A 25,070-nucleotide genomic window follows, 5' to 3' on the forward strand; every position below is an offset into this window, starting at 1 on the left:
TTAATAAGCTCGCTTGGTATGTTTAGGGTCAATTTTGTGGACTCGCCATTCCGGAGGGCCACAAAAACTGGCCTCCTGTAACTCATAAGTTTGTGTCGCGACGCATTCTTTGTCCTCTCCAATGTCTAAAGGATGATTCGAAACCTATATCCTTGGGATTATTTTTAATTCATTCTCTTTCAATTTGGGCGGATCCAAGATAAAACAATCTTTAAGAAGTTTTAAGTCTTTTTTCACCTTGAATATTCATTTGTGTTATTGAAATGAATTTTTCTTTGAATAAATTCTTTTTACTTTACTTTTTTACTTAAGAAAATGACACTATTGTTATTATCTATAATTCTCCATTTAATTCATCTGACAAGACATTAAAAAGTGGTCTTGAGTAATTCGATTTTTCATATAAATAATTTTATGTTCTATTCAGTTCTTCAAATCAAGAAAATAATTATGATACTTACGCATCAAATAAAAGTCGAAAGCAAAAGAAAGTCGCGAATAGAACTCAATAAATAACCTCCTTAATAAGAAAAGAATTCGAATCGGGACATCCTGTGCTCAGCTCTGTGGCGCCGTCCCGAAATTCCCTAGCGATGCCGCGATATGGTCCCTACATGTATTATGTATAACAAATGGGCAACATGAAAAATAAAAGAAGCCTGCTCCTCGAATACTGGGCTACTCCACGTGGATAAATTCTCGACATTTCGTCGTGCATACGCCGCCATTTTTATTTGTGGCGCGCGACGTTTCGTTTCGCGGACTAGGAATTTTGCGTTCCTGGTATGCTGTTTTCTAATGATCGGATAATTCAGATTCCTTTTTTTTCTACATATTGAATAGGTACAATGTATTAGACTTATAGTCGTAAAAAAAATGCAAGTGCTGCAACAAGGAGCGTGACAGTGGAGGAGAAATTACCCATTCTACCTTAGAACAGGAAACTTTCATCGCTTCTGATTATTGTAAAAGATGGCAATATAAAGACAAAAAGTCTATTATAGTTTATGCTAACATGTATTGGCAAAAACTTGTCTATGGTATGCAAAATATAACGAATATCATATTTTTAGTAGGTACGGAATTTACTTAGAACTAATAATGTACGAAAAATGAGACCAAATATGGTGCATTCTAAAAGAGAGTGTGTACGAAATTGCTATGACATAATTATTTAAATCTAAAATTATCATAACTTCCCATTAAAATCGGACATAATCAATCAGGTGTCTATCAGCTGCTTACCAAAAATGTTGTATAGCGGGTCACTCCCATACACCGCCCACGTTAACATTGCTTTAACTAGTTTATCAGTCTTACATGGAATGATCTTTTTATGAATTAACAGATTCTTTAAAAGTTATCGGCAGAAAGTTAAGGGGAATGTTCTTTTTATGAACTAAACAAAATTTCAATTATCTTTTAAATAGTAATCGGCAATTAGGAAACAGTAACTTACACAATCTAGCGAATTATATAGTTGTTTGAAAAAAGGTTGTAATTTTTTTTAATGCTTACATCTTTAATTTTTTTTACCTCTAATTAAAAAAAAACAAGAAGAACGTGCAATCTCAAAGTTTCATTGTAAGAATTATGTTACAAGCTTAAATAGGTACTATGAAAGGTTAACAAAAATTCTCATAAGTAGTTCATTCGGGAAAACGACAATTAATATGTAGCTGCATGTTCAGAGCATCCAAAAACAATTACCGTGCTTTGGCGATTGGGTAAAAAGAGGTTTCTTGGTTTCCCACGCTCTCCACACATCATCACATTCAAACCAGCTCCGCATTTGAATCGTCTTGATTTACTTTATTTGCTTCTGTAATTAATTACACTTGTCTAATTGGGCCAAATTGGTTCACTCGTAACATTCACTTATCAACGTGAGCAGAATTATCATCCAAATCTACGTAATCGACTTTCGCTAAGTATTTGTTAGAAGACGGATGTTTAAGACTCTTTAGTAGTCATGGTCTGTAGGTACTACAGAAGATTACGGTAAAACGTGGATCGTGAAATATGTGAATTGTTCTGTGAATTCTTAATTTATAGCTGTAGTATTTACTGCACTATTAGTTTGATTTGTCTGTTTATAAATGGGTTTTATACAGAAGACATCATCTCGTCAACCACCCATTGTTAAAATTCAAAGTTTGATAGTTATAAATATCGAATACTCATTGAAGTCATTATTTTTATAGTGGCAGGAATTAGATTTGAGACATGTGGAAGGTCCTTGCATTGCAGACAGGACATAGGTATGTTCAATATTAAAATATATAACCTTAACAATCATATCATTAATATAATAACTATTAATAAAGAAGAGAATATTCTTTACGTATAAACAAAAAAATAACTTTAAATTCCAAGCATTCAAGATGGCGTGGTTTGCGCGCCTGAGTTACATTTGAATAATTATTCATCCCTTATCACATGATCTATTTTCAAAAACCGTCCGGCGCAGACTCCGATGTTCGACATGACAGCGACAAGATGTTTCTGTCGACTTTTTGTCGCACGTTAATCGACACTCGCAGCGACAAACGATATCGACAGTGCCGTTGTGAGATGTACGAGTGAAGGATTTCTTTTTCTTTTTTATGTTTAATCTGTGTAACCAGCCATTATAAATTGCGCAGCCAACAGAAATTTATTTCCTTTTTAATTATTTTTATAAAGTCCTATTTTTAACTTAATTATTATGTGGAAGTCCTTACCTACATACATACTCAATGTTTTAGGCGATTAATCAGAGGATAGTCAATTTTCATGTAACTAAAACCAAAATCTATTACAAACTTAATCAACTATCGTCATTATTAAAAATTACCTGTTCCTGAACTTCATTCATTAGGTTTAATAGGACGAATAGCCGGTATCATGGTTGGTATGATACAAGCAAGCAGAGTATCAGACATACAATGGTATAGGCGGCCACCCCGAGGTGGCGCCGACCTAAGAGCGGTTACATCACGTCGCGCTTATCTCCATCTACTAGAGAAACGAATAGAGACGACTTTTTAATATTCATTTCTTTTTATTTCTTAACATTGCATGAGGTATCACTTATTGACGTCACAACTTTGTTGTTATGGAAGAAATGAACGCTTCTTAAATGCAGAGGAAGCGGTAGAAAAAAAGAATTATACTGAAAAACATAACTAAATGCAATCAATCTTGATTGCATTTAGTTATGTTTTTCAGTGTAATTTGTTGTTTGTAAAAGATTGTAAATGTTACAATGAGAAAAAGTCTCCCCACGCTCTTTCCTGACATCCAAAGTATTTTTCTTTATTTCTCAAATAACTCCCTCCGATGAGGCGACCGTCTTGTCCTCTTATCTCACTTTTCTTCTGTTCTGTTAAATAAATTAAACATTAAAAAATTAAAATAAAGTAAGTTACTCCACGCCTTTCTCTGGCGATTAGCCCGCGCTACCGTCGACAGGCCACGCTCTTCGATAAGGCAAACGAGATGACACCGCTTTTGTTGATCGTTATTTATAGCTTTTTTTATTCCAAACTCTTACCAAAAACAATGCCGACTTTGTCTAAATCACATTAGGCATAAACTGGCGGTGCTCTTTAATTTTTTATAATGATTGTCCGTTTTTGTCTTCGTAACTTTGAGTGCGTGGGACTATAGGAATATTGTTCTATTTATAAAAGTTTTTCAGGTGCAATACTGGCTGTTTTGAATGAAAACTTGCGCTAGTTTACTTTAAATTAAGAATACTTATATTTTTTATTCGCGTCCAAAAAAAGGTTATTATTTAGAAAGCCTTTTCTGCTAACCTAACGTTGAATAATTTAATATTAAAACTTTATGACATGCAAACGAATTTACAAGTAGTTGTAGTTATGAGCAATAAACTATTCGAGTGTTTATTTTTCTTAAAAAGTATGAATAGCAAAATCGCATGTCCCGCAAATTTCAATGCTCATAAAATGGAATAAGTATCTAATATCACAATAAAAGTGCTTGTTGCCAATTTACAAAGCTATTTGTTACGTGATAGTAGTAAAATATTTGCAAACACATAGTTGTTACATCGTTTGTCTATTAAATATTCTTTTACTATAGTTGAAGCACTGAAACAAACAATATTAGTTATTATACATAATTATTATACACGAAGAGAAATATGCTTTTAGACACGTTTGGATTGCACCAAAAAGCTAAATAACTAACTGCCTGTCCGTATAATACACACTTTACGTCTTTCTCCCTTACGTAGTAGACAGCTTATTTTATTAATAGTCACAAAGCCATGTTGAAAACGGCTTGGGAGGGAAAAGATTAAGATAGTGTCAGGAAAAGGTTGCTAGCCCACCGCCTAAAAGAAGAGTTCTAACATGTTAAGCCTTTCCCGTCATATAAACTGGGAATAAGAGTCAGGATAAAATACTGATACCAAAAACGGTCAGGTCATGATGAGAAATGATTTTTTATGCATGGGTGTTGGTTGGTTACTTATATTTAAAATTGTTTATTTATAAAGGACCGGGCGTCTTTTATAAATAAACAATTTTAAATAATTTATAACGATAAAATCCTGTTAATTCCCGTTCCCGTGGGAATTTCGGAATTTTGGACAATTTTCTCTTAGTGCACCCTAATATCGTTAGGTAGTTAGTATGCTAAAGACATATAGTCATGTCTATATCCCTTGCGGGGTGGACAGAACCTATAGTCTTGAAGAGATTTTGTCTTTATTATTTATTTACAGTTAACCTTGTCCTCGTCACCTCGACCGCACGCGACTTTAACGTTTTCCATGAATTCTTTTAATTATTATTATTAATTAGTCAGATGGTGTTCGGTAGCACACTGGGTTATCTTTATAGCTGATCGCCGTATTATTTTATTCGGGTGAAGCGTGGGTAGAGCCTTTCATGACGTAACGGCTAGTACAGCTATCTAGAAGTGACACAGCCTATTTTATTGTTACTGACGTGAAAATAGTATTTAGTTTGTCATCACAAATTTTGATTTGACTTTTATATAAAGAAAAAGTTAACGTACAAAGGTACCAGCAAATAAAAAAAAGAGTCGAAAGAAATTAATATAAGAAGGCAAAATCTTTAAAAAATAATAACATATATTTTTTAGTTTAATTACGGATGCGACAATTTGTTTTTTCTAACAATGCGTGTTTTATAATTGACTTTAAGATTAACCAAAAGTCAGTCAACTTTAAACCCTAAGTCAAAGACTTTACATATGAAATGCATTGTCGTCGACGTAGCAAGATATTCAGGGATAGTATAGCCAACTCTCCCATTTTAACTATACGAGTAGTATCTTTGCAGTTTTGAATTTACATACCGGGAAAAGCCTATATTATTCCTGAAGGTTTTGTCTATCTCTGTGCCAAATATCATTGAAATCTGTTCAGTTTTTGGGCTTATTCGTTACATGTACATATATTTTCATAATATTAGTACCTATGCATGATATGAATTGGGGTTGGCATCATACTGGCAGTAATTACAGTTGTAAACATGTGATTAACTCGGAGTGATCTCTAAACGATTGTTTATCCAACTAATCACGCGTTTAAGCAATCGATCATTGCAAAATGCACTCTATAATTAAAGGTATATGTGCTAATTGAAATTTTATTTCATTCTTATCTGCAGTGCATCTTAGTTCTTAATGAATCATCAATATTAATGTTGAAGTGTTATTTAATTAAAATTAGGTTGAACAATCAGAAAAAACATGCTTATTAGATAAGCGTGGTTAATTTAAAGTTCTTCTTCAATTAATATTTTTTTATATGTAAATATGTTTTCCTCTTGGCGTTAGTCTAGTCATTTCTTTAGAGAGGAGTCGGAGGTGCGCCTATGACTAAAATCCTGGATTGGGTAAAATTAGGTTATTACATGAAGGGACTTACGGAGGAACCCTTACTTTTTTTGGATCGTGGTTACACATCCACTTCTCTAAATTCCTCAGGATATTTTCTCTCACCGTAAGAGCATCGATAACCAATCAAAAACAATATCATACGAACAATATCACGTCTCGTCTCCTTACGGGATAGACGGAGTCTCTAAATCACAATTATAAAGCCACTTGTCATTAGTATTTTCGAGGTTTACAGTAATATGTAGTTGCAGTGAAATCTAGCTATAACTAGTTCTAAAGCAAGCCAACACCAGCGTGTCACACCTCGACTGATCCGCGAAAGTGACACTCTAAAGGCGAGTGACACAAACAATAATTTTAAACAGTCTGTTAAATATACCTGATTTAATAATTTATCTTACTGGTATTTGTACTAGTTTCTTACTTAATTCCGTTTAACCTAGAGAACAGCTTTTGGTAGGCAATATGGAAGTAAATAGTTAACATTTTTTAAATATGTGAGGAAAGTTTAAGTTAGAAAATCATTAACATTTTTTATTAATACTTTTCATGACATCCGCTTAGCTAGATTGAATGTCTTGTTTTCAGTTTTCACCATATCTACTTATTGCTAAACAACTACAACTTGTAGCTTCTTCATTGAGCGAGTTCAAAATGACGGCTTTGTTTATTCTAAGTTACAATTAAGATACTTACTGGTTTATCGCATTGGTTTTTAACTGTAAAGATATACCTACGAAGTTTTGGATAAATAAAAAATAAAACTACAAATCCCGTAATGCAAATTGCGCAATTCAGAAGTGACAACATTAACTACAAATAGGTATCACGAGGAAATATTGTTTGTTAATGATATGAAAAATATGAAAGAATATAAAACTAAAGTCCATTAATAGACCTAGCTAAGATGTGCAAGTAAAAATATTGGGTTAATGTTATTCCAATTTAAGTACCTAAATATTTATATTTTAAAAGTAGTAGGTAGTCTCTGCCTAACCCTTCGTGAAATAGGCGTGATTATTATGTAAGTATGAGCTAGTGATGAGGTATTTTTCATTAATTGATGCTTAAAAATAACGATAACGAATAGTTATCCAAAGTAGTGTTGCAACCTGTCCCCACTCGAAGGAAGCCACAAGAATGCATCAATGTGTGAGCAGATGCGCTCCCCGCGCGACCCTCGCCCCCTCCGCTCACATCCGCGAACCCCGGCTGCATAGACATAAATTACAAGAATAGACATATTTTTTCAAAGTTTTCGTAACGATTACAATTATTTTATTATTTCGAAGTTAATATCAGCACGCCCAGCAAGTGCACAGCTTGAGAATTTCAATTTATTAGCTTTGTTTAAGCTGCAAAATTTAATATGTTCAAGTGTGTGAAAATTTAGAAGCGAAAGAAGTATGCAGAGATCGTGGCAAGTGGAAAGAGGTAGTCTCTGCCTACCCCTCCGGGAAAGAGGCGTGATTTTATGTATGTATGTATGTGTGAAAATTTCAGCAACCTTAAAATAACTTGCAGCAAACATTTTTTATAGCATTTTCAATTTCAATAGTTACCTATGTTTAGCATTTATTGCATTCCTTCGTACCAAAGGTGGGACCACAATCTTGGAAGGGCAATCTTAACTACTCGTATATACATAACATCATGATTACATATCCAGTTTCCTAAATAGGCATACGATATTGTATACTCAATGTCGTCTCTACAGCGCTAACTCAATGGTCTTCACTTTTTGAAGCGAATTTCCGCGAACCCCCCACCCCTCGAATGTTCTTAATTGAGGAGGTAATTAACCTTTAATGAAATACTTTCAGAGTTTTCATTTTTGTCACCTGTCTGTAATTTTTCACCACGGGCACAGTTTCGATAGGGGAATCTGGTTTGTAGGGAAAAGATGTTTTGAAAGTAGTTCACACCCGTTAACATGAAGTCGGCACTTTATGTTAGTTTCATAAATACTCAATAACTTTCTAATGACTAAGTTATTTTTTATTTGATTGATTAAAATGTGATTCCTTACTATCAGAAGTCACTCTAAGCGCCGTTGAATCTCTTAGCCGGTTGCATCTTTTGGCGGTAACTTTAAATGAATTTTACTATCTGCTTTTTCCACAGACCAGCATATGGAAGAACAGCCTATAGCCACGATAACAATAAACCAATCCAAAAATCATCCGATAATTAATCGTATACGCTTCGTTAATCATTTCGCGCTTGTATTAAGTATCTTCTATAGCAGTTTATTCATACAATACATTCCTGAGCTATTATAACACTACTACTGATTGACAATCCTGAATAATAATATAGGTAATCAACCAAAATAACAATACCTCACTCTGTTTGATTCATCTAAGAAACGGGAGACCACGTTAATCTGGGCGGCTTTTAATTAACCAGTATAAATTGATCCGTTAAAAAAATAGAGTTGCTGAGAATTGCAAGGGCTGTCGTACGTGTTAGGTGTCAAATGATTCTGGTTTTAGTGTAAGGTTACGTACTGATGTGGTTTGCAAAGTGACAATGTTAGTAACCGCAGCTACTTTGTACGATGCAGGAAAAATAGTATCAGTGTTTGTATATTGAAATATAAGTATCACACTCTTATCAAATACAGCTTAGCCATTTCCCAGAAATCTAAGCAGTTTCTGTTATTTTTGAAGGTCGAATAATCTATTTCTCTATAAATTTATATAATAAATTTCATCATAAAATTTTTATATTTTTTTTTCGTTACTTGTAAAAAGTCTATTATTAAAATGGGCACAGTATCTAATAGACAAAATCTTGAAAATTTGCTCAGGGGGGAAACCTCGGGTTGTAGCTGCTTTAGTAGATATATGTACTCACGCATAATTAAAAATTTATTTAGCCTTTTTTAGTCTTAAATACTACAATACACACAGACTAGGTAACTACCAAAAAAATAAAAAACAATTAAACATAAACATGATTAATTAAGGACCAGTTCTGTGTGGTCGATGGCCCATCAAATTAGGACCATAAAAACGGCTTTTGAGGTGTCTCGTGTATAAATCTTAGTTTATTGCGACTATTTATTGTGGGCCCATAAAGGCTAAATGGTTTCATTTGAAAGCATAGTTGGGTGATGATATAATTATGCCACTACAATCGTTTATATTTAGGAAGGTTCTAACTAAATAGTCCATCCACAATCATGGTCGTAAAAGAGCATGCTATGCTGCTCTCAAGAAAGTTTAACCGATACTAACGCCAAGAGGAATAACAAGAAGGTTATAACTTAAAAACGAATATACAAGGCAATAGAGACGTTGGAATCATATATCTAGCGAAGACAAACGCATCTTGATGTATATAAATTTGCGCGATTTCAAAAGAAGTAATGAAAAGAACCACGATCAATACATATCCCTACTAATATAAATGCAAAAGTAAGATATTTTTTTTGTTTGATTGTTGTCTCTACGTGTTGTCTACTAAAACAATCTCCTTGAAATTGCATTAATTATTAAGTAATTAAGAATCAAGAGAAGCACTTAGTGTACTTACTGTTCATCCCGGTAAAAACTATTGTTCCCGTAGGATTTGTGAAAACCCTGTATTATTTTGTAGGTGATGCTAACTAAATACGCGCGGGCGAAGTTGCAGATAAAAGATAATTTTATATGTATGTATCGCACATTGCCCATTACTCTTATTATAATCCTTCGCACATACTACCTCTTGCAAAAGTATCAACATGATGATAAGATCTTTTGTTTTTGAAATAAACACTTGAACTGTGGAATTTTTACTTAGACTTATTTTATTCATAAAATTCAAAATTGATACAATTATTATAAGTTTTGTTGAATCCTGAAATGGAGCAGTAAGTATACACACAATAAAGTAAAAATGTGTTTATTAGATACGTAGTTGATTTATAATGGAATTGATAATTAGACAAAGCGCCAGATTGCTACTCCATCACCTAGAAGAAGAATACAAAATGTATTTACCTTATATTAGAGCATAGTGTTGTTTTAAATACCTACTTTGTCATAGGGTTTCTGTTTAAGAAGAATATTGGATGTTACTCTCGTCGCTGTTGTTAATCTGATATTATTTTAGCTTTTCCTGATAACTATAATAAAAAGATTGCCAATTAGTATGTGTTATTTCGTCAGAAAATAAAAATAATCACCTAATGAATGTCACGATCCAGCATTTTAACGAGCAACGTGAATTTTTAAATTATTTTTTATTTCGGCTTTTTATGTTAATAAATAATTACATACAAATAATGCTGTTCTGGTAAAATTTTACTATCATTAATACTTATTTATAAGGATTTTTTCAGAACAGAATTGTTTGTGGTATAACTTCTTTTTACAGGATTTCCGCTACAACTAACATCTGTGACCATTAGTTTTGTAATTATAAAGTGATGATACAGGCTATATAGATTATTTGATTGAGGCGTTCTATTAACATAGCGTAGCGGTTTCATATAAATTTTATTGTTACTGTAAGTCCAAAATACTTAATTGCTGGTCACCGATGCTTAAAATGCGTGTAGTTATTGGCCCTAAGGAAATGTTCCCATTTACAGACAAATGTTCCCACAAATGAAGTTCCGAGTGTCTGGCCTAGACGCAAAGGCCAAATACATCCTGCTACTGGATATCGTCGCCGCAGACGACTACCGATATAAGTTCCACAACAGGTAGATACATCACAGAATGGATCACCATCTATCATCCCTATCACCCATCTGAACGTCAGATTCCCAAGACATCCACGTCGATTGGAGATGCCATCGATTTCATTCCATTACACGCTTATGTATCGTTTAGCTTGTGATTCCACCCACGCACTGCACTAGTTCTCAGTATCTTAATTACCTCTAAACAATTTGTACGAAACGCTCAATTCGAGGTCGTCGACTTTACGGGCTCGAGTTAAATTAAGGATTCAACTGGCGTCCAATGGGCAATATCATTAAAATATCTTTGTCTCAATGCCGCTCGGACAAAAACGACAACAGCAGGTGAGAAATACTGACGAGCTCCACAGAATCCATCGAAATCAGAATCCCACGATCCATGTGGGCCTATCAATGTTGTACAAATCGTAGTTACGTCTGCATCCTCAGAGGCGCATTACAGATCGATAATCATCGTATTTGATCGCGTACATTGTTTAATTCCCGATGACAAGCGTCGATAAGATTCATTCCGTTTTATGTTCGCTTGATCGAGGGATATCAAAACCGCCGACGCGCAGGTTTGGCAACATCGAGATGCGGCGATAAACTTCGATTTAATAACCGTTAATTAATACGACCCGAACATTCCGGTCAAAAATGCGACTGTGACTCAGCAGTAAAACGATAAACGCCGACAAAGAGCCGGCCGGCTAGCGCCGTTAATATGGTAATTAATTATTACAAATCTCGCGTATAAAATTTACCAGACAATTTATTGCAGATCACCGTTTTTCCCCTGCAGTACTCGTGTTGATCTCGATGTTACATTTTGAGCTGCGCCGCATTTGATCACGTGCGGCACAATGTTGCGGGTCTGTGTGAAACCGCACAATGGCCAGCTCGCCATTTTTGGTCGCCCGTGACGGAAACTGTCTTTTTGTTCGTCGCGAATACTTTGCAACACCTCATTGGAGCCGCCGCGTCGCTGATTAGACCAGATTCACGAATAAACCAAATATAGTCCGAGAAGCAGGGCTTTGTGTGCCATTTTCCAGTGTCTGGCCTGGCTCTCAGCTCAATAAAGCACAAAAAGTTACTAATTAACGCGGTACAAGATCACAAGCTAAAAGGGTCGTTTCTCGGGAGCAAATGGATGTAAAAAGTGAAACTAGTTCAACAACATGTCTTACAATCGACGTGATGTCAAATCGTCGTCGCAAAGAACGAGTCCCAATCCATGTTTTTCTCTCGTATTGCTTGCAGACGTATGTTTCCTGCCTACAAAGTTCGCGTTTCTGGTCTTGATAAAAAAGCGAAGTACATTTTGCTAATGGACATCGTAGCTGCCGACGATTGCAGATACAAATTCCACAACAGGTATAAATAAGATGAAGGAATTAAATTAAAATAAGAATTTGCGTAGAGAAGGGTTAGAGACGAGCTGTATCGGCTCATCTTATTTTAATATAATTCGTGATATTGAAAAAGAAATGAGAGGCAAGAAGCATGCGTATTGTTTACATATGGTACCGACAGGGGATCTGCGTACTTAAACCAATTTTGGATGAAATCTGGGCCCGGGGCATTCGTGTTGTAGGGCCGCTCCCTGTATTCGGTTTTCCAAAATTTCTTTCCCTTGTTGTTCCGCTAACAAGTCGGCCTTCCTGCGAGGGTAGCCTTGGAAAAGATTGCTTATTTAAATTGGAACTTTATTCCTCGTACATTAGCCGGCCATTCGTCGCCACTCTGAATCACCAACGCATTTTCAAGTTAGCCGTGTCACTTTTTGTTCCGCCGAACGCAGATCTCTTTTCGTTATGTTGTTTTTGTGCACTTTTGATTGTAGCATTATTTGATAAATTGCTTGTGTAGCGCCTTTATTGACAGCATGGGCTTTTTCATTTACTTTCTGAAATAAGTTGGATTGTTGCATGCTTACTGTTCGTTTTATTTTTGGGTTCTTAACTCATCTTGTTTATCTATTAAACGGTGATATAAAGTAGAACTTTACCACTCTTTTTAAATTTATCTTTGTCGATTAGAGTCTATTATTATAATAAAGCGAAAGTTAAAGATTTTTGACTTAATTGGGATAGTTCATAATAGTGTAAGTACAATTTTTTTATTCGTAACTGCATTGATATGAAATACTATATCTTACAACTTTGTTTCCGGAGTCGATGGATGGTGGCCGGCAAAGCCGACCCTGAGATGCCGAAGAGGATGTATATCCACCCAGACTCTCCATCGACGGGCGAGCAGTGGATGCAGAAAGTGGTTTCCTTCCACAAGCTGAAGTTGACCAACAACATCAGCGACAAACACGGATTCGTGAGTACCGACTTTATTTATATATTTAGAGACTGTGAAGTTTTCTGATCTATATCATCCTTTAATTGATAGCTCATGATACCTCTTAGACAGCAACAAAATATTTGAATTCAGATACTGAACCAATAACAAACGACGATTACACGAAATTTGTATTTTTTCAACAAGCCAATATTTTCATGCCAATGTAAATGTAATGCCAAGGGCCAAAAAGTAGCAGCGGTCTAAACATCGTATACTTTTTTTGTCGTTTACAAAAAGTTTATAATGTGGGTGATATTATAATTAAAAAGAGGATCATGGGTAGGACCCCTGTCGCTGGCCAGCGGGGGTCTATTGTGCCCTCCACGGTTATTATGGCTATTTACTTTGGGCACCCATCATCATGTCATTTAGTAATTCTCAATAGATAATCGTAACATATGCTTTCAACACTTAGTAACCGTCTTCGGGTATGGATTATCCCCAGATGTGACCTCTATTTGAACAGTCTAAAGCAACGTAGGCTTTATTTCAACCATCACGATGTTGGTTGGTATTTTAGTATTTCAATTATGTCTATCAAGTCTTTAAATAATCTCTAAATCTCAGGATAGGATGAAGAATGATGATGAAAGATGATTAAGAACGCCTAAAAATATTATCATTAAATTAGTGTCACCGCCTTTCTGTAAAAAAATGCCGTAAATTATTTTCGGCCGCTGTCTAAATGGTTGCATCAGATTTGGCAAATTTAATGCTCATCATAAATTAAAAAGTTTTTCGCAATTTTAAGACCCTATTCACTACGAACCCCCACAGATTCCTTGCAAAAAATCGCTAATTCTAGTTTCGTTTTCAAAAAGACGCTACCGAAAAAGGTCGGTCCTTTGTGGCCTTTGAGGTAACACAATACACTTGAGTGCGTTTACACGACCGCGATCCAATCATAGATAAGACGATTGTTTTTTTTTTTAATTCATTCGATGAGTTTTTTCGTGTCAGGGTCTTTTGTCTTTGACGAGGGACTCGTAATTGAAATAACGACGTTCGAGGTATGCATAGAATTTTGACAACAGCTGACTTGATACAGCGATGAGGGTACAGTTAGATTGTTATTTCTTTCTGTTTTATAGGTACTTAGGATATATTTTATTATTATGATTAAGGAGTCTTATTCTTAGTTTATTGTTGAGACATTTTGCGCAAACGATCTCATTGTCATGATTTAGGTTGTCTACTTTTGATCACCTCTTAAATTCTAGTTATTATTACTATACAAGGTATTTTAATTATAATTCTTAAAATTTTTCTCAGCAATTATGTAAATAATTTTTTATTGATTTCACCTAAATTAGTTAAAATCTCTTCGAAATATATCTATAAACAAAAGACTCAAAATTATTTTGCTAACGGTAACATGTGACAAGTACAGGTAGACAGAAGAAACCGTCGAATCCTCGACAACTTTTATTTGTTTTATTTTTTGTGCCTGTTCCTGCCAGCATGCTGATTTTCTACCACTATTTTTCATACAGATATTATCTGTGGTTAGAATCTATCCGTGTACCATTCTAGAAATACTTTATCTGTTATTTTAGTGAAGGGGAAGTTGCGATTTTAAAAAATTATGGACATGATAATAATAATACTACACTAATAGCTTATCAACGTATTGGTGACGTATTTTAAGTAGAGCGTCTTCTAAAGCGTTTATTTGGAAGTCAATAAAATCAGTGAAATATATTTTTAGAGCTCTAAAGTTCAGAAAATAAATCTTTAAGGCACTTGAATTTTAGCAATGATGAACAGAAGCTATTTTTTTCTTTAAATTAGACAACAGCAAACAAATGACTACTACAACAGCCTCGACGTTGTAAACCTTAACAACGCTTGAATATTTCTTAGTTTTTGGTTAACTCAATACACAACACGGCTTGATTGATCCTAAGGAGCAGAAATAATTGGTCCATGATCAACATATTGTGTTCAGATCAGCATACGGCAAAACTTACTGCTTTGTGTTTCACGTCAGTAGTCATTATTAACCATTTAGTTAGAGGAGTAAGGTTGAAAATTGTACTAACCGTAGCCAAATTTGGTACAGCACCTGGATCCAATGATGCGATAAGAAGTGTTGGCAATCCTCAGAAAATCGACAGTACAGCGTTACTAATTGTATTCAGAAGAAATAACTAATATAGGACGCTTGTTTTTAAAAATTTATCACTGCTGAATGTCTGGGTTTTTTAAATAACGTGATTTAAAACATGTCACTTGGATGAGACACAAAACACGTCATCATCATAAGCCCTATTGTACATTATTTTAGGTGCAATAAAATTTAAATAAATATGCCTTCTTCAACTCCCTCCTCCATTATGAATCTGACTCGGTTCTAATTCCCTGCCTTGTTTTTGTTTAGTAGTGTATACCTATCTGAACCACTACCGTTTAGCAATCCATAACATATTAAATTGATAATTGAATCAGATTAATTAATCTCCCTACTATACCTTAAATTCTTGACCCTTTTACCAATAAATTTTGCAAGAAGACCGCGCCCAACCGGCAAGATTTTATCACCCCCTTAATAGACAATTTGTGTAGGGCTCACCGGTTTAAGGGACGGCTCAGTGCTTGTCAAAGGACATCTTTTGATCAATAGGTGTATATAAATTAAGCATATGGTTGCTTGAGCGCGCGGACGCTCCTTTGCGGGTGTATCGGGATGAGATGAAAGTCTTGTTCAGATGCAAAAAAGTATATATTGATCATAGTATTGTGTCATCTGAATACATACAGTAAAATGTAAATATATGACAGTTATGAGCTACATGTGAATTAAAATAGTATTTTAATTCAGTTTAAAGTACATTTTTCGTATGCTAACCTCTCAATATGGTTTCAATAACTAATTTAGTTTCTACTTATGAAAGCGCGTTAATGTCTTCTTTGTCAAAAATAAGATAATAAATTTTCGTTATCTTTTAAGAGGCAGAAGTAAATTTGAGAAGTAAAATCCTCTTAGAAATAAATAATTACCTACTAAAATTTACTTATATCCAAATAAGTACGAGCATAAAAATCTATTATTAATACGTTAAAACACATCGCGAACATTTATAGGTACATAGTTATACAAGTACCTAGATTTCGCTACTTCAATACAAATGGCGCCAAATATAATCAGGCATGCAAAAAAATTCTTATTTCGTAGTCAAGAGCGTAAAAAGGATTAAAATTTACACCTCAACTGAAACGATGAGCCTTTTTGTATTGTTCAGTTGTTGTAGAGACATACAGTAAGAACTGTATTATGGTGTATTAGTTTTTGTGGGAGTTTGCAAAGGGTTCAAATAAGTAGCTAAGGATTTATCCATTCATTTTTTATTAAAAAATCGCGAGCTGTATTAAACCTTACAAATGCATATGAACTGCACACTTTTAGAGACACGAAGTGCTTTTTATCAGTTATTGAGTAAAAAAAGAGAAGTCCAATAGATTCAGTCATTGAGCATTCATTTTAACACGTGAATTACATTTAATAAGTACTTTAAGTTGATAAGACGCATGTGAAATTTCAATAATAGTCATCATCATAACTTGCATATCTGCTAATCATCGTTATCATATCTCATCATTGTTAATTGGTAACAGTATTTCATTTACAAACTTTTTGCAGTATTTGTTTAAAAATTGTTTAATATACCTACTATAAAGTCTACATTTTATTGGCACGGGTTAAATGGCTGTATTTAACGGCTTCTGATAACCGTGTGTCATACGAGTCACACTTTTACATGTCATAGAGTAGGGATCAATCGTAATTAGTCTGATAATCTGAGCTCACATAGCCCTATGATAGCTAGGGGTGTTACATTGGAAAACTTAGTTCGTAATCTATACTTTCATAGGTACTCAATGTGATTTGTATTATGTATTCCAATTTAACCGGTAAATCTTTTCTCAGTTCCAAATATTTTACAACGTCACATAAAACCATCGACGCGGGCTAGTTTCGTACACATTTCTCCGAAACTAAAACACGATCATGTTTGATATGATATAAATGGACACTGTCGCACCTGCCGGCCGGCTGTTTGCTCACGGCTATTTCGAAACTATAATGAGTGGAAAATTTATATTAGTGTTTTCATAAACACATATTTAATTTTTGTTACTTAATTTTGTTGATTAGCTCTCTCTTAGTGATTTCCTCCTTCCGTTTTTTCCGTTATAATTCCGGCTTATAAACTTGAGATTCTTCTTGTTTATAGGCGATGGGCTAGCAATCTAGTCACTTTTTTAATTTCAATCCAACACTAAACCATTAAGTTAAACGTGGCATCTTCAAAACTGTTGGCTCTGTGTACCCCGCAAGGGATACAGACTTTTATTATATTTATATGTGTGTATAATTATTTTTTCGTAAAGGATAGAATAGAATAGTTTCAGTTTCATAATATATCACTTATTGACTTATCATTTTCTAATGATATTGATAAAAAATACTAGACATATGCATAATGTTTTTCTTTGGATTTAAGGTTGCGACTGCGCTAAAGCGGTTCCTTAGTGCTTTTGCCGGCTTTAATATTTAACACACAATTACAGCAATATGTTATTTCAACTTCATTGAAATTATACATTTTCACTCTGTTTGCATTGTAACAATGCCAAGTGAAATTAGAATATTTACTTATATGTGAAAGGATTTGGCAAACATTGCATTTCTCGGTAGTATGCCTGACACACCCATATTATAATAATTCAAGTAGGTATACAAAAATTTACAAAAATATAATAGAAATAGTATATTTTTATAAATGAAATAAATAAGCAATTCATGTTAATTAAATTAAAAGAAAATGCCACAACATTTTTCTTCAAAATTACAAATGATTGATTTTTAGAAAATAATACCTTAATAAATTACATATCTAGTCCATAAAAAAATTTCCACCAATATTTCTTCCAACTATAGTCAAAATTATGTTGGACAGCCCTACGCGATATAAATTTGATTCGTTGTGTAAATACATACCATTAGCGTGGGTTTGGCTTCCAGCTGAATTCGAGCTGGAACGGATTGTGTGCGGTGTGCGGTTGCAAAGTTACAATCACAATGTTCCATGTGTGTCACAATTTGTGACATGCCAAAACTATTTACAACTTACACATAACTAGTAGGTACATACATAGAATTTAATTATTTGTACAAATTACACATAACTAGTACATAGAATCTTTAAGCCATACAGCTGAACGTGGTCTTTAGTCTTTTCGACACTGTAGCCTTTGTCTACCCCGTAAGAGGTAAATAAGTTATTTTAAGTATGTCAGTACATACTATCAAAATTTTTCGGACAATAAATGAAGCGATTTTGATGATTCTTTTAATAAAATAAATACTCCTGAATGTGATATAATCAAGGTATTTAGAAGAATTTTAAATATAATTTCTAAAGCCATTTAAAAATTTGCGACAATCATCATCTCAAGTGAAAATTAAAATAAAATCTTTTAAACACACAAATTAATACAACTTGTTTAACATAGACTAACAGAGAGCCTAGAAGTATAGATACCTATAACTTATATTCTAAGCCAAAATAAATAAAAATAGAAACTACAGAAATAATTTTAATACGTACTTATCCAATATTAACGGAATTACACTTGTGTAAATCGGATGCATCCTATAGCGTTCCCACGGGAGAGTGCAAATATTGGTGGCGCATCAAGCCGGGATCAAATTCATTGTAATGCTTTGAGGACACTACTATTTGTCCGTTCGAATTTAGAGTTGAAAGGAAGTGAGAATTGTCGAGCTGAGAAAGAGTAAAAATTACTCACTTGTTCTACACTGCGTTTTATATGCAGTAGCATATGTACTTAGTTATTAATTCTGTTTTATTTAATATTTTTTATTTAGAAGGATACGTTTTTAATAAATAACAAATTGCAACAAAATATGCAATTTATTCTGTAGGTATTAGGTATGTTAAGCTTCATCTTAATCCGTTTATATGATTTTTGCGTGAAATAGTAACAAAAAGTATATATTCACAAACTTTCACATTTTAATACTAGGTAGGTATACTATGTTATATTTTTTGTTCTATGTAATTAAATAATTATTCGAGTAAATAATAGTCCATCATTCCAAAACTAAGGTTTATTTTCACACCGTAAAAGTAATGATACGTCTTATAATAGGTACGTTAAGTACTATTGTTTACTATCGAGAACCATTAGTAGTGATTCCCACTTCGCTAATCTATTTGAGGTCGACATTTGCCAGCCCTCACAGCATGTTACTCCGAAAGTGTCAAGTGATACTTTGTTTTGTCCAAACTGCCAATGTCAATATTTAAGATTCGCACTTGGCAATATTTGCTAGGGCACAATACTGCCATTTAAAATGTATGGAGTTATAGACATTTAGTTAAACATAGTACCTACTATTGTAGAAGATACTTTATTGGACAAATCAATTTGAATTTTAACTTAAGTTCTAACTTGCCTGACTATTTTTTTTCTTTTTTTTTACACATATTGAATTAGCCTCGAAGTAAGTTCGAGACTTGTGTTACGAGATACTAACTCAACGATACTATATTTTTTAATAAATACTTATATAAATAAACATCCAAGATCCAGGACAATCAGAAAAAGTTTTTTTCTCATCATGCCCAGGCCGGGATTCGAACCCGGGACCTCCGGTGACACAGTCAAGCGTATTACCGCTGCGCCACAGAGGCCGTCAAAGGCCGACTTTTAAGCGGGACATCTCTTGCATGGAAATTTTTGAAACGTAAGCAGTCCATGATACTCTTTTTAAGGTGTCTTGCATCAAAATGTTTTTATTTTTTCGTTACAAACAAAAATACATTAAATTCATTATTTAAAATCACTATAAGCGTAAAAATATGGATGTTATATAGGTATATTAACATTATGATATTCGCTCTGTTATTACTCTTTCATGTGTTATGTTCCGTTGAGTTTTACACCTGGCGCAAATAGTGTCGGAATTTAATGGCTGTATGTTGTAGTGAGACTTACCTTGGCGCCAAACGATCGCTAGGGGACGTATTTAGGATTTAATTAAATAATAGTCTAACCAGTTAATGAAGGTTCTGGTTTATGAGTATTTTGATCTAACTTCAATTTCACCTACTCCTAATATGCGCAATCTTTAGTATAAATTATAACTGTAAAAGTATGTTTGTTTATCTTTCATCTTGTTCCCAAGCAAATATACTTACGGTACCGTGTAGTTCCCGGCACCGGTATAAAAAATAATAGGACCACCATCCACCATCTTTCGCAAGGATGTCGTAAAAGGAGACTAATGGATGGGCTTATAAACCTGTAACTGTTTGAATCTCATTTTTATCATCAGATAAGCCTAACAGCTGAACACGTTCTATCAGTCTTTCAAAACTGTAGGCTCCGTCTACCTCGCAAGGGATATAGACGTGATTATATGAATGAATAAAGAAATGAATAAAATACTTAATACCGTTAAAAATACTATTATGAATAATAATTTCCCTTCGGCAGTCACCCAATAAAGACGTCAACGCGCGCTGACATTAGTGGTTAAAGTTTATCCATAGTCACACAATTGAACAGTAAAAGGGAAATATAAATTATAACATTAAAAACGCATAAAATACTTTTTATTGAAGAAAAACTGAAGTCCGCGCCCATCGCGTGCGGACCATGCGTGACGTGCGCGCGACCGCCATTTTGTAGCCCCCAAAATTGGCGGGAAAATTGAGAAAACGACACTTCCAAGCCGTACCACAAACCCACTCAATATTGACGTGTTTGTTTTTTTATTTTATGCAAACGACGCGAGCGAGCTGCGTTCCTGCGGAAGTATTAAAAAATAAAACAACCGAATCGTACGGAAATATTCTGAATAATTTTCAGCGGGGCCGCGTTCATTATGATCCGGATTTTATTGCCCCCGCCAAAGAAGTTTCCAGTTTGATGTGTCTATTAAATTCTTTGCGGTTCCAAAGTTAAATTAATTCGGTGTGATTCGAGTTTGCGCCGACTTTAAGTGCTCGAAGTTATTAAGGCGGTGTCGTAGTTTGTTATTAACTTTATTGTCAAGCTAAGGAATAGTACTCACTTCGGGTTTTTAAAGCAGCATAAACTTATTAAAAGAAAAGTTAGTCCCTGGCGTCAACGCAGAAATATCAATCCATCTTTAACTGCTGAACGGATTTTTTGTAATTTGTCATTAGTGACGTATGCATCTGTTAAATAGGGAATTAAATGACAGGACATGAGGAATTAGACATCTATCATCAAATTTAACTAACTACTGTCATGCTTTACTTACTAACATGTTTAATTGTTTTTATTAAATATACATATATTTTGATTTTAACTTGCTCTTTCTTAATAATTATTTTTACTATTTATTTTTAATTTAAAAATTAAAAATATTTATGTTAAGCTATATTTCATGGTGTAGAAGGTTGTACTAGCTCTCGTACAAAATGGCTGCAAAGCTCTAAATACTTATATATCTTTCAGTTTTCTTATGGACACGAAGTCTATAAGGTAGGTAGTTAAGTAGGTACCTTTTCCAATATTTGTTTGAGATGATACAAGATAATTTTGGAAAAGGTTCTTACCTGTGTAACACCAACTCATACCATTAACCTACTTCGAGTGGAACCTTCAAATGATTCCGATTATATATTCCGATTCGCCGAATTTTACCTTTTCGAACCTTAAACCGCAAAGTCAACAACTCTCAAGCCTTTTATTTCACCTTTAGTGGCAATAAAACCGTCACCAGCACATACTTCCTAAAACTCGAGCTTCACAACTCACGGAAAACTAGCAGCGTGTGACATAAAATGTCTTATACAAGTGGCATTAGAGAAACCTACGGGATGGTTCTGAAACACGCATTCTTATTCACCAATATATTTTGACCCGCCACTCCCTCCTAACTCCTTCATCTTTGGAGCGAGACAAGGCATTTTTACTATTCTCTACAGATCAACCTAAACTGGTCTTGATATGTGGGTGAGAGGGAGAAAATCACCTATTATTAAGGGGGGTGCCAAAGTAACGGTTGGACGTGTTATTCGTTTTTATGGTGTTCCGTTTGAAAGGCACGCCGATGGTGTAATTTAGGTGTTAGGAGCTCTGTTGGTTATTTACCCACTTTTATTTGGTACACTGTTTGTGTTCATATTAATTTTATATGTGGAGGTAACGCGCTCGTTAAGTAGCATTTTGATTCATGTGTAAACACGCCCTACATAATTTTTTGTTTACCCCAGTTTGTATTTAGAACATGGACGGAGGTCGCTTAATTATTATTGGTAGTTGCTGATTTAAAAATAGAAAGGTTTCTAAATCTATCATTTCCACAAATTCTAATTCAAAGTTTTGTTTCTTTCTATGGGACATCGCTAACATCATATTATTTGTCATAACTTTTGGTTTCACAACATTGCTTGAAGTCGAATAAATTACCAAAAACTTAGTTTTTCCGCTTCCAAAGCATCAGTGCAGAAGAAGCAGTAATAAACTGCTCTGCAGCATTTACTTGAATAACGTCAAGTTCACAAAAATCTTAACTTTGAAAATGAATGACAGAATAAATTGTTAATAAAAAATTAAATAAAAGTGTCATCAAGTTTAATGGAATATCAATATTAATTAAATTGACGTACAGAGTGTACCGAATAATTTTAATTTGTACCTACTATAATCTTCACGGGGTTTCCACGCCGAGAGGACAAAATTCGTGTTTTACTTTTCCCGGATATTTTTCAGGACATATGAATAAAGTAAAGGTCATAAGAGAATTATTATTAAAAATACTCTCAATTACTTACTTAATTTAGGTATCGTAAAAAGATTATAAATTATTAAATTCTTTATATATTAGGTTAATAAAAGTTGACTCTCATAGCGAGATAGAGTTAATGTGATAAAACATGGCGTTGTCTGATAGAAATAGATTTCGAGGAATGCGTATATTTCTGGTAGAGATTTTAATCTTAGTCTTTATCCTTTATTGTTCATAATTAATTAAATGTCTGTATTAAGGTAAAGTATTCTACCGACTAAAGTGTCTGCGGCTCCGCCCGCGTAAAATAAAAGATCCCGTCAAATACTTTATCGCAACTTCTCTCTTTAACCCCTAATCAGAAGGAACTCCACAATACATCCATCAGTTTGGGCTGTGCGTTAATACTCGTATGTCAGCCATAATCAGTCACTGTCAGCTTATTATATGTTTCCCTGTCTTAATCCAAGCAAAAAGTGAAGGTATAGTCAAATAAACAAATACTAGATTACATCACTCCTATACTAGGTTTCCGTCATAATAAATTTCACTAGACGAAACCTAAAACACGCTACGTCAGCGTATGAAATACGAGGCGCGCGTCGACTCATTCATCCATCCATATTTACATAGAATACCAATAACATTCACGCGTTCCCCGACACGATATCGATATTGAAGTTTTACGTTACTTTATTTATTGGCGTACGATTTTTGACGAAGTTCAGCGTAAATGTTTAGCTGGAATGTCGACTTTTGTTACTGGTAGAGCAAAGTAGAACTTGATCTTTAACTACGGATACTGTAGGAGACGAAATTAGATGTCATATGTTCATCTCTTATGGAGTAGTCAGAGTCTTTTCTTGTTGTTGTAAAAAGTTTTGCAAAGGCCACACGATAGTCACAAAGGTCAACTGTGAACACAAAAAAAATCAGAAATAGCGAGAAATATCCCATTGCTTACGAGATAAATAACAAGTTTCTTCATTTATTAATTCATAAGTCTATCCCTTGACTTTTACAATCTATCCGGGAAGGACGTTGAGCAGCCGGCACACACTTGGACATTTTTCTTCCTGATGTGTAAATATAATGGCGAACAAACCACTATGAGCTTTGATAATCATTACCACTGAGCCATAGATAAAGTTCAGCGAAGTTAGGGAACATAAAATATTGATATAATATAGAGAAATTTGATGCGATTGCTGCCAAACGTAAGCCACTTGTGAAATGCATATTTTATGATAGTTATACATGGCATGCCATCATGTTTACACGGCATGCCACTGCGCCTCAAATGGCCGTAATTTGTGATGAACAGACATCAATATTTGCAACTGTCGCATTATCTTCCAATTTTCTATGTTTACAGTTCTTTATTGTAGTGTCGTTCGGGTGTTAGGTTCAAATCGCGTTTCTTGACGTCAATTTGTTTTATACTATCGTGTGTAGATGTCTCAGATTTATGTTAGAATTTATTTGATTTAAAGTAAGTTCTTTCTAGTACTTATTGGTTTGATTTGCGATTCACTCGAAAAGGTATTATTTCGTAAATAAAACTTGTTTAATATTGATATTGCCTTTTTGCCGTTTCGTTCATATTTTTCTCTATCTTTGCGTTAGGTATATCATCTATTTCATATATACTTCTACTAGTTGTGCCCGCGACCTTGTCCGCGTGGAATTGTTATTTTGGGCATCATTGAAGCGCTCAAGGATGAATAATTTTCCCCGATTTTTTTCACATTCTCTATTATTTCTTCGCTCCTAATAGTTGCGTCGTGATGTTATATAGCCTAAAGCCTTCCTCGATAAATGGTCTATTCTTGTAGGAATCCTAACCCATCTTAGTTTTGGATAATAGTGAAGATTAGCTATGTGCAGTTTCACAAAGTTTTTCCGGTAAGCAATAAGTAATAAAGTCACTTTTTGCATAAAGACCCCTCGGAAGCAACTTAGTGAAGAAATTAATATTTGTCATGATTTAAAAGGAGAAAAGAAATTGAATTTCTAATATTCACGTCTTGGAGAAGCAGCTACAGAAAAAGAAAATAAATTCACGTTTGAATTTGGAAGGGATGTGCACACATTTTATTTGCGCGCTATTTTTTCTAAAACATTCAAAGGAAACATTCCGTTCTCCGTGTTATTAGACGGCGAACGTGTGAGGAATTCCGTTTCGTCTACATACAAAGATGTCGGGTGATACGTACGTCAAATAAATAAAAATAAAGCAGACATATATTTCATTTTATATCAACACGTACTGGTTTGACCTGAAAATGTAGTAAATAAGATTTTTTTTTAAAGTTCAGGTTAACAGAATTTTAGAGAAGTATATGGGTTAAAACGTTTGAGAGT

At 34.2% G+C, this 25,070-nt stretch overlaps 1 protein-coding gene across 2 annotated transcripts in view; it reads left to right on the forward strand.

Annotated features, from left to right (window-relative positions):
* LOC106129889 (optomotor-blind protein) overlaps positions 1–25,070 on the forward strand; it is a 90,681-nt gene that overhangs the window by 19,553 nt on the left and 46,058 nt on the right. For both annotated transcript variants that reach the window (XM_013328584.2, XM_060950747.1), the window contains exons 2-3: positions 10,463–10,576; positions 12,736–12,889. In XM_013328584.2, the coding sequence (XP_013184038.2) occupies positions 10,463–10,576; positions 12,736–12,889 (268 nt within the window). The remainder of the gene's footprint in view (positions 1–10,462; positions 10,577–12,735; positions 12,890–25,070) is intronic.

This window comes from Amyelois transitella, chromosome 22 (assembly GCF_032362555.1).
Source record: "Amyelois transitella isolate CPQ chromosome 22, ilAmyTran1.1, whole genome shotgun sequence".
Taxonomy (NCBI): domain Eukaryota; kingdom Metazoa; phylum Arthropoda; class Insecta; order Lepidoptera; family Pyralidae; genus Amyelois; species Amyelois transitella.